We start from the raw sequence: 11,464 nt of genomic DNA on the forward strand, positions 1-11,464 counted from the left end.
TACATCAGTTCTCTGAGCCAGGCCACCTTTTCATCCAGAGGCACACATCTCTCAATATTGTGGTAAAGACAGTTTCTTCCATCCCTTCGGGGGGAACAAACTTAGGAAACGGATGAGTGGCGTTCCACATGATCAATACATTTCAACATTTCTATCTCCCTAAATTTTTGTATTTGCCATCTTTATTATACTAAAGAATTTCTGTTGCTGATGAGAAATCTGTTGTGGTTCTTTTGTAGTTAATGTGTCTCTTACATATCTTTTAGGAACTTTTTTTATGTTTTACAATTTACTTATAATGTGAAGTTTGGGGATTTAACATATTTAGTACTTGATGAGCTTTATAAAGCTGAATATCCTATTCAGTTCTAGAAATATTTCCCCTGCTCTCTCTTCAATTATTGTCTTTCCCATCACCTTTATTCTCTCCTGAAATTCACAGACGAGATTGGAATTCCTTAACCCTTTTGAATTTTCTATCTTTTAATTTATCATGCTGAAATTCTAAAAAAGTTAACCAGTTCTATCTCCCAAATCACCAATTCTCTCTTCAGCCCTGCCCAGTCTATAATTTTAACCATTTTTTATTTTTAATACTACTTTTTTTATTTGAAGATATATTTGTAGTTTTTCATACATACATGTTCTTGCTTCATAAATCCTGTTTTTTTTCTTTTGTGGATGTTACTCCATCCTTTATTCCTTTAAGCATTTTTAGATACATATTTAAAGACTTTTTTCAGATTACCCTGTGGCTTCTATTTTCTTATAGGTGTAATTCTTATAATTTGTGGGATATGGAGACTCATGACACTGACTTCTCTCAAACTTTTTATGGTCTTATGGAGATACAGTTCAGATCCCACTCAGTTCACCCACTTATACTGTGTAAGTCCATGACTTTTTAGAATTCTCACACACTTACGAGTCATCACCACGATCTCTATGACCCCTTCCTTGACACTGTACTCTGGGTGCACCCCTGGACCGTGGCGCCCTCTCTGCACAGCTGCTCTGCAGTCTCACGGCACAAAACCAAAACAGGTCTCATGTTTGAGACCCAGGCTCGGAGAAAATAGAGTGATACTGAGAAAAGCATCACTTTTCTTCCCCTGGCACCTTTCTGCGTGCAATTCCAGGAGGGAGAGGGGAGCGATTCCGACTTCTCCCTTTAGGTATCAGCTGACTCGGGGACTCTGGTTCAGTCCTTGACAATACTGGGGCTCCCAGGAGAACACTGGCCTCTGCTGCTGGCCGAGGGGTAAAAGTGGCCTTGATGATGTCCGTGCGATTCTTCCCCCCCCCGTGATCAGGGCTCCCATCCTTGCCTGTGACGACGGTTTCTCTCAGTAGGTTTTATTTTCTCAGTTATTTAGAGAGACAGTTCATTTCTATCAGTGAAGAACTTCTCTTTCTGGTGTTTTAGGTATGGATAGGTTTTTTCCTTAGTTGTAGATGAACACACAGTATCTCTATTTACCTTTACGTGGTGCTGAGGATGGAACCCAGTGCCTCACACATGCGAGGCAAGTGCTCTACCACTGAGCCCCAGCCCGGCCCCTGGATAGTTTTTTTTTTTTTTTTTTAAGTTCTATTTCTCCTATCTGACGGGGACTGACAGTGGGAGGTTTGGCTGGCACTGACTCACCCTTTTGCCTAGAATTAGTGAACGCCTCTTCAGACATCTTCCCGAGTCCCCGCAGGCGCTCAGGGTGCGCGTCTCATCCCCAGTTCCCCACGACGCTCCCACTGGGATACTCTGTGCTTTGGGCTCCTGGTAACGGAATGTGCTTGTGGTTTTAACGTAAAACCTGGTAAAGAACCAAAGGACAAATCTCCTGTCTCCAGTGTCCTTGAGGGTCAGCACGCTCCCTGTTCTGGAACCCTGCCCCTGCAGCACGAATAGATGATACGGGGACATCGGGGGTCTCAGAGCAGGCTGCTGCCTTCATGACAGATGTTCCCTCTCTGGGTGGCGAAGACAGAGACAGCAGAAAGGATCTCATTAACTTCAGACCTGCAGAGGGACACAGCGTCAGGCTGGGGAGGCCATATGAGATTGTACCTGGTTTTCCACTAACTAGCTCCGAGGCCTTGGGAAGGTCCCTTGTTGTCTCAGCTTCTGAAATGGGAAACTGGTGATGGCACTTCATTATTGCACACTGCTCTCATTTTATTCACGTAAGAAACACTTTAGAGAGATCCCGGCCTGTGGAGCCGTTGGGGTTCTGGCCCCCACTAATACCAACTCTCAGGTTGACTCTGGGCAAATCCTACGAGATGGGAACTCTAGGAACTAAATTTCAACTAAAAGTAAAAGAAACTAAGAGTTTCCAAACACAACAATCCTATGAGTTAGATGCTATGACTCCATTTTCCAGATGAGGAGGCAAGAGCTCAAAGAAGTTACGGAACAAACTTGGGCTCTGCCCTCAGACCCGCGAAACCAGGCCGGCCAGACTTAACCACTGGGCAGCTTTGCCACCAAAGTGCTCCCAACGACCGGGTCACCACTAGCAGGCAAGGCAACAGGGTCACAAAGGCAGTGGGACGTTGGACCAGTGACTTCTCAGCCCTCAGGTTCTAGAACTCTTTCCTCCCCAGGATCAGGCTCCTGGAAAACAAGATGTCGGTTACACTACTAGGGCCTCTCCAGTTCTGAAGTCCTGCAGCTCTGGTAAAAGGACAGGGGGCAACAGAAAAGAAACGTGAAGTGTCCATCTACTGTTCCGGGATTCAGGTGGGAGGATGAGTAACAGGCACAGCCCCCGGCCAGCCAGGTGGGAGGGAAGGGTTGGGAGCAATGGGTTTGAAATGGAAGGCCTGAGTGGGTGCCAGGGAAAGGAAGCAGAGAGAGTGTTGGAAAGCCAGGCCTTTCAAAGCTGAGCCGCCACACACAGCGGCTCTGTCTTTCACTGACAGCTTCCAGACAGCTGTCAGAGACAGCTGTCAAAGGGCCCCTGTCACTCTTTCTAACCGTCTCAAGTGGCCTTGCTGTCCTGAGCTCAACACCTCCACGCTCTGAGCTCTCGGCTGGAGCCCAGCACAAGAGACCCACCACGACTTGCTGCCTCCCACTCTTGGTAAAGGACTGTACGAATGTTGAGGTCGAGGCCCCAGCGTGTGTGGACGGTGACTTTTAATTTTTCTAAGATCTTTATACGGTTTTAGGGAGGAAGAGAGACCAGTTAGTGCCAGAAAAGCCTTTGATCACCTGGGGAGACGGGAGGAGAGAATCATTTCTCCTACACATTCATTTCCTTTCCCACTGAAAATGCAAACAGAGCTTGGGAGAAATTGTCAAGGTCTGTCAATTCGTTGTTCAGAGCACTTCAGTGGCAAAGCTGCCCAGTGGTTAAGTCTGGCCGGCCTGGTTTTGCGGGTCTGAGGGCTCCGAACTTCAGCTCAGGTTGAGGACCTCAGCTCAGGTTGAGAACTTCAGCTCAGGTTGAGGACCTCGGCTCAGGTTGAGAACTTCAGCTCAGGTTGAGGAACCTCGGCTCAGGTTGAGGAACCTCTTCAGCTCAGGTTGAGGAACCTCGGCTCAGGTTGACAGCTGTTCTCTGGCCCCGCCAGCGTGTCCCAGCGTAGTGCAGTGCAGGGTCTTGTCCGTGAAGGACTCTCCAGGTGGACAAAATCAGCACAGGAAACGGACAATCCCTGTGGTCACCATGAGAATGCTGTCAAACGTCAGAATTGTTTTCATCCCACACACGTTTGTGATCTGGAAGGGAAGTTTTGGTAATAACCGGAAGCTCCAGGCTTGGTCTGAACACTGTAAAGTGGGGAGAACTAACTTTCAAACAGGAATCATCGGCACCTGGGATTCTCCATGAAACCGAGCCCGAAGCAGAGGTTGATGTGGAAGTTACCATTCGCTTTCCTGGGGACACGGGTGGGGAACAGGTGAGAGGGCACAAGGAGGCAGAGTTAATCGAAGGTGTGCCATGGAGCTGGCACTGCTGAGTGGAACTGCACCCTGAGAAGCCCGTCAACCAGGCGGCGGGGAGGGGTGCAGAGACGCTTCTGCCTCCCACTGGCCAGGGTTGGTCCCCTGCCTGCCCTGTGTTGCTGGATGCCCCTCACTGCTGGATGGCTCATGACCGGAGCAGGTCCTAGACAGGTTCCACCACCGTGTGAGTCGGCAACGCAGGGCAAGTCAGCCCTGGGAGAAATCTGTCCACACGATTTCCAGGTGGCTGGAACAGGAGGCAGCTAAGGCTGGGGGGCCTCTGGAGACTTGAAGGGGCCTGATATATGAGTCATCCCTTCACTGCACAATAATCACCGTCACACCAGCTAGTCCCCCGTCCCAGCACCCTGCAAGGCACAGAGCGAGCCTACTCTGACTTCTGTTGAATAAATCGATGGGTGGCCACAGACATGTGAGGCCTTTAACTGCCCTGGACTCCCTCCTACCCCCACCCACGTGCCTCACCAGTTCCCAAGTTCCAGTTTGGGGGCTCTGCATGTGTCCCTAGCTTGTGGCTGAGCACTGTCCCATTCACTTTGGTCTCAACGGCTACCACCTGCACTCACCTTGAAGCCGAGGCCCCTACAATCCTCAGCAAGTCTCCAGAGTCCCCATCTCCCACAGCTCCCATGGGGGCCGTCCTCCCAGGTCCCCAACAAACCGTGAAGTTCTGTTGGTTCTGTGGCAGGTGTCTGTTTGGGTCCTGGGGATCACCATGGAGCCACATGCCCAGCCCTTTGTATTTTTTTTTTTTTTATTTTGAGACAAGATCTCCCTAAGTTGCTGAGGACCTTGCAAAGCTACAGAGGCTGGCCTCAAACTTTAGGTCCTCCTACCTCAGCCTCCGAAGGTGCTAGGATTACAGGCCTGCACCCCTGGGCATGGCCTGTTTTAATCGGTTATTTTCTCTCACTCAAATGTCCTCTCCTCAGACACAACAAATTCATTCTTACTCCTTTCAAAGCCCATTAAGTGTCCCTCCTCCACGAAGCTCGTGCAGAGCCCTTCTCCCTCCCAGGGTGCTCTCCTTGCTCTGAGGACCTGCCCTGGCCTCCTCCTTTTTACCAATCCTAGCACTGCCACATGTCACCTGGCATTGACCCCCCCCCCCGCAAGGCCTAAGTGGCTAAGCACAGGCTCCTCCCTAATGCCCCCCAACAGTGCCTGCCCGGCCCTGTCCTCCCACCTGAGGGCACCCCACGTTCCCCACGTTGGAGGTGCGCAGGGCGGGGTGGGAGGGTGCTTGCACACGCCCTCCAGTGCTCAGCCGCTTCAGAGGCCGCAGCTCCCCAGCCGTCTGCGTCAGTCTGCAGCCTGGGCCCCCAGCCCTGCCTCCTCCACTGCCCTCATTCCAGACAGGGAAACTTTCCCAAGGCTTGAGTTCTGTGGAAGTGGGGAGAGGCGGCTCTGGCAGCCGCCCTAGGGAAACACCAGATTTAGCCCAAAGGTTGAGTATAAAGACATTTTTAAATTTTAAAAATAGCATGATAAGCGCTTAACAATTCCAATTCACAAAATAAAGATAATTAGTGCACCCCCCACGGATCCACCAAATAGTTGCAACTGCTTTCATTTTGGTTTATTTCTTGTTTTTGTTCTTACAAATACCTACTTTTACACATCGTGACATGGTGTGCAGACAATTTGAACATTGCCTTTTTATGAGAGTATGTGATAGCATGATGCAGACCGCAAGAGAGGGGCCGGTCCTCCGCCGGCCAGTGTGCAGGTTTCTGGATCTCATTTTCCTCCCCTTGTAGGTGGGTCCGACAATCCCATAGATCATTTTAAGGATGAAATGGTCATTCATGAAGTCTCTTAGCCCAGGGCCTAGAAAACAGTAAGCACTTAACAATTCCAGGTTTGTTTCTTTGTTACCAAAATACATGGTGTTCTGAGAACTGACTTCCCCCCAGCAACCATATCCAAATGCTATTGGTTTCCAATATAAAAACCCACATTTTACCTTTAAAACCCTCCAGTTTACATTTCATTCCCCTTAAAGAAACACCCCAGGAAGGCAGAAGGTGACTTTCCACTCTGGATCCTTCCGTTGGTGGGAGAGCGGTGGAGACGGGGACTGACCTTGGCCGGCTGCACAGCCAGGCTCTGCACACCCTGAACGGCTTCTCCTTCTGAGGAGACCCTGATTAGCAGTAAGCCGTCCCAGTGTCATCGGGCCTGCACTCGCTGCAGTGGAAACTCGGCTGGGTCACAGGGAGGGAGGGACGGGTCCTTTCCGAGCCACAGCCCCCAGGGCTTCATCCTGGGTCAGGAGTGGGTGCCACTCGGCTGATTTCTCAGTAGCATCAGGCTCCGTGCCAAACATCACCTGCCTACCTGCCACCTGATTCAGTGAGGGGCCTGGACTCTGTGGCCATTCCTTGGCTTGAGGCTCTGAAGGTGTCTATGAAGTCATACAGTCTCCTGGCCAGAGCTCTCCTCACCCGAGTCTCGCGCCATCCTGCCAACGTCCCACGGTCACTGTGTCCAAGGCTCCCGTCGGGGGGGCCCTGCCAGGTAACCCGGCCTGAAGACGAAGCCTTGCCCAAGTCAGTGTCCCTCCCCTGAGTCTGAGGTCTGTCCCCAGGGCCAGATTGGAGGCTGTGTCCTACCGCAGCTAAGAATTGTCCTGAAGGGCCTGCCTGCCTGGTGGTGGCCCAACTGTGTGACCTGGCTGCCCGGCGGCTGCGCCCCTCCCCCTCCCCCTGCTGGCCTCCGTGTCCGGGGTCTCACTGCTGTGACTTCTCCAATGACAAGGCCACCCTGGGACTCGCCCTGCGGGCTCCTGCCCACCCACTAGGACACAGTCTTCCTCCCCCAGCCCTGACTCCCATGTAAGCCTGAAGCTGGTTTGTCCCCAAGGAGCCATAGCCCTTCCCAAGTCTTCCTTCAGGAGCTGGGCCTAGCGCAGACCGCCCCAAGCAGAAGAACTGATGCCTGTAGAAATCGTGGTCGCCCCATGGGACAGGCTGCTTCCTCTTCCACGCACGCTATTGCTTGCTTTAATTCAGACCTCTGTAATGTTCCTCTGTCCCTCGACGTCTTTATAGAAAAAAGTTGTGTGTGCTTTGTGACAGTTGGTACCAAAGAATGTTGTTTGAGGTGTGGCCTGAATTCTGTCCTTCAAGAATGTCGAGGCAGACCAAGACAGAGAAGAGCTGTGTCCCGGAGTCTCCCAGAAGGCATCGGGGTGCCCTGCCGGTGGCCCCCACTCACCAGCGCTGTGTCCTCACTGTCAGACCTCGAGTGCAACAAGACCTCTCTAGAGAGGACCCCGCTCACCCTCTCTGAAGAAGGCCCCGCCCAGGCGTTGTGGCCCCCTGAGGTTTCCTTGGTGGCACTCACCACAGTGTGACATTGTGTGTTTGTTTTTTTCTTGCAGACAGGGCCTCCCCCACCAGACCACAGGCTACAAAAGGCCGGAGTTCCGTCTGGTTCGTAAAATCGTATCCTTGACTCCTAACCCAATGCCCAGCTCAAAATGAACGTTCAAGATGGGAGACTATTAGGGTGGAGAAAGGGGCGGTGAGGAAGGACGGGGGGCATCAGGGGTGGAAGGGTCCAAACCATGTCTTGTGCCTGTTCAGACATGCCAAAGGAAACCCACATTCTGTAGAATGCTATACACCAACAAAAAATAGTGTTTCAATAAATACTTGTTGAGTGAAAGTTTTCCTCTTCCACTTGGAAGAAGAGTGAGAACCTCTAGACCCCCCCCAGTGCTGACGACCGCTAGGTGACCAGCACTAGGAGGACCACTGACCCTGTTCCGTTTACATGTCTGTCATTTGAATTCTATGTGCTGTCAAGGGCCTGCACCTGGGCTGGCTTCAGGGCCTCCCGGGGCCTCCCGGGGACGGGGAGGTGGGCGGCTATTCTCGGTGGCCCTCTCCAGCCTCACTGATTTCTTGATCTGCACATCGTGGAAGCAATCCTCCAAACACCTGCAAGGCCCTGTCTCTCTGCTGTCAAAAGTTTGCTATTAAGAAAACAATCTGAGACTCAGGTACACTGTGATTTTCCATAGGAGCACTATTAGCATCTAACTACTTAAACCCTTTAGCCATTGCAATGAGACACCAGTCAGTGGAGAGATTCTGGCCTTATCTGGCACCAGGGGAAGGGAATTCAGGAAGGGGGCCTGAAGGAGCCTAAAACTCAGTGTGTTCACTGTATTATCCACCAACTATGCTCTTAGTGAAGGAGCTTCGGCTGCAGAGAGAAAATGAGTGCAGAAATTCATGAGGTTGCAATCTTACTAAAAAATGAGTCCCGGGCTGGGGCTGGGGCTGGGGCTGGGGCTGGGGCTGGGGCTGAGTGGCATATGTGAGGCTCTGGGTTCAATCCTTGGCACCACATAAAAATAAACAAATAAAATAAAGACATTCTGTCCATCTACAACTACAAAAAAAAAAAAAATGACAGAGGAGTCAGTCCCTTGGGCCTTTGCACTCAGAGCATGATATGAACTATTGTACGTTGTAGCTGTGTTTATGGAACCACGAGACGTGCTACTTTTCTCCAGGGAAAAAACAAATGAGTCCCAGGTCATTCTTCCGGCTGGACTCCTCAGACCCTGTGGGCGAGGTGCCGTAACCTGGCACAGGTGCACGCCCACATCTCGACACAGGTGCCCTAAGATGTGTTCAGTGACCTCTCTGCAAGGTCTCTCCGGAGCAGCTGACCAACGGGATCCGTGTGGACGCTCGCGCTCCTTCTCACTAACCTCGTCTCACTCTTTTGGAAATGACACCTGTTTGTAGGTGAAGGGCGAGATGTGCCTCCACGCGTGTTTGGACAGGGATCATTTCTGCTCTTCCTGCCGCAGGGCCAGTGGGAAGCTGCTCCAGTCTTGGAAAACCTCAGTTTCCATGTCCGTAGAGCGGGGTGCTGAGACCTCTTCCAGAGTGGCCCTCGGGTCCCTTCTCCAGAGCTGTAGCCGCTCATCAGGTCCGAGCCAGGTCTCTCCCCGCCTCTGTTTTCCCTCATCATATCACTTTCTGGAGCCTTATGGGTCTTGGAATTGATCATAGATTGTATTTGATTCTATCGTGGTTGCTTCCTTTGTGGAGTGACTTTGATCACTTCAGGTAGGTCAGATTGTGAGCTCCCAAGGGGGAGTTCTGGGATCAGTCCTAACGTCCCAGGTTTTCAAATACTCTTCTAAATGGGAACAAAAGCCATCAGGGTAATGATGGTGACGATTCCCATCTAACAACAGGCTATTCACACACACACACACGCGCACACACATGCATACATGCATTTTCAAAGGTGATAATGTCACTATCCAATTCTGGGCGCCCTTTATCTGCATTCCAAATGGAGGCACCGTGATGGATTCATCTGGAGACACCAGACAGCGTCAGGGGGCAGAGCCTCTGCACCACTCACTTGGCAGTCTCCTTGGGGGCACCAGAGACAGGTTGGAGTCTGTGCCCCTTAAATAAGGGCCTTCCCAAACAGAACTAAACAACCTGGAGATTCCCTCCTTCTGACCCTCCAACACCTGGGGAGACCTTGGGTCTCGCGGTGCCACCGCCCTCCTCTGGGCACTCAAGTTGGCAGTCAGCAGAAGGGATAGGAGGGAGATGATCTCCAGGGGCTTCTCTCCTTTCTCATTCTCATCTTCACAGCAGAACTACTTTCTCCCAAGAGGAATCTAGGGAGCACAATTCTGTCATTGTTTTCATAAGTCCTCGGGAAATTCCGCTGACCTCAGTGCTGGTGATCTGGGCAGAATCTGAGAGACAAGGGCTCTTGGGGTTTCCTGTCCATAAGATCTTTTTTGGCTGGGAGGGGGTGGTTTCCCAGGTTTGAACCCAGTGGCACTTAACCACCGAGCCACACCCCCAGCCTTCTTTGGGTTTTATTTAGAGACAGGGTCTTGCTGAGTTGCTGAGGCTGGCTTTGAACTCACGATCCTCCTGTCTCGGCCTCCCGAGCCTCTAGAATCACAGGCTTGGCCACTGTGCCCGGCCACCCCTGTTGATAAGATCTTTGGAGGAACGCTGGACAAACAGCCCAGGGAGGATCGGGAGGAGGGGCGAGAATGGTTTCTATCACTGAGTTGAGCTGTGAAGGAGCCCCAGGAGGACGGGTAGTGGCAGGAATCCCAGTGGCGTTTGCGTGCACAGAGACTCCCCATGAGAGCAGGTGCCCTGTGGACTGGGTGCGTTCTGGCGAAAGACAGGGACGTCCCCAACATGGGCCATCTGCCAGAGGTACAGACCAGAGCACCTCTAAAGTTGAGACTGATGGTCAAGTTCTGGGGATCCCTTTAAAAACTGAGTAGAGGAGGAGCACCGGGGCAGGCAAGGCCCCTCACCGACCCCAGGACACGGCCCATGGGGACAAGATCCAGAGCAGGCGTGATGCAAGTCCTCTCTGGGCTGGGAACTCTGAACTCGTCCGTGGGCAGGTCAGGGCTGGGTCGGGTTCTTTGGGGATCAAGCAGGAGGCCGTAATGGGGTGTTTCTGGAGTTCCACTCCTGGGCTACCCTTCCCTGCCTCTGGCTTAGGCGAGAAGTAACCGAGAGATGGCCCGGAGGACACCAGGTGGAGGTGGGGAGGCAGCGCCTGGGGAGCCCCGTGTCCTCACTCTCAGAGCTCCGGGTACACCTTCAGCAGCGCCCACTGGGGAGACGCAGGGCCCACAGGAGCAGAGGAGTGACGAGGATGGGGACCCGGGGAGGAAGAGNGCCCCACTGGTACCTTATCTTCTTCCAGCCCAGGTGGTAGAGCTCGGCCAGGCTGAGGAAGAGCGACAGCGCGGCCACGGCCAGCATGAAGACGATGAAGACGTTCTTCTCCGTGGGCCTGGACACGTAGCAGTTGACCGGGTGCGGGCAGGGGCTCCGGCGGCACACGTGCAGGGTGCTCAGGAAGATCCCGTAGAGGAGGTACTGGCCCACGATGAAGGCCACCTCCATGGTGGTGCGGATCAGGATGGTGCAGACGTAGGTGTTGAGCAGGGTGCCCTGGAGGACCACCCGCCCGTTCATTTCGTCCCAGCAGGACAGCTCCGCCTTCCCGGCCGCTGGGTACTCGTAGGAGCCAGCCCCGCGGTGGCCCTCTCTGGCCCCCTCGGCCTCCCGGAGCTTGCGCTTCTCCTCCATGCGCACGTGGTGCACGGCGTGGCCCATGTACACCAGAGACGGCGTGGACACGAAGATGATCTGCAGCACCCAGTAGCGGATGTGCGAGATGGGGAAGGCCTGGTCGTAGCACACGTTCTCGCAGCCCGGCTGAATCGTGTCGCACTGGAAGTCGGCCTGCTCGTCCCCCCAGGAGGACTCGGCCGCGGTGCCCAGCACCAGCATGCGGAAGATGAAGAGCACCGTGAGCCAGACCTTGCCGATGACCGTCGAGTGCTTGTGGACCTCCTCCAGGAACTCCCCGAGGAAGCTCCAGTCGCCCATGCTGGAGGGGAGGGGACGGTGCCGGGGCTTCTGCAAACAGAGAGGGGGGGGGAGAGAGAGGGGGGGG

At 53.1% G+C, this 11,464-nt stretch overlaps 1 protein-coding gene across 4 annotated transcripts in view; it reads right to left on the reverse strand.

Moving 5' to 3' along the window:
- Window positions 1–5,537: 5,537 nt before the first annotated feature.
- Gja5 (gap junction protein alpha 5) overlaps window positions 5,538–11,464 on the reverse strand; it is a 23,190-nt gene continuing 17,263 nt past the window's right edge. For all 4 annotated transcript variants that reach the window (XM_048813886.1, XM_015507090.2, XM_048813887.1 and 1 more), the window contains exon 3: window positions 5,538–11,427. In XM_048813886.1, coding sequence (XP_048669843.1) covers window positions 10,600–11,397 — 798 coding nt within the window. In that variant the 5' untranslated portion in view covers window positions 11,398–11,427 and the 3' untranslated portion in view covers window positions 5,538–10,599. The remainder of the gene's footprint in view (window positions 11,428–11,464) is intronic.

The sequence above is a fragment of the Marmota marmota genome, unplaced genomic scaffold, assembly GCF_001458135.2.
Source record: "Marmota marmota marmota unplaced genomic scaffold, marMar, whole genome shotgun sequence".
NCBI lineage: Eukaryota > Metazoa > Chordata > Mammalia > Rodentia > Sciuridae > Marmota > Marmota marmota.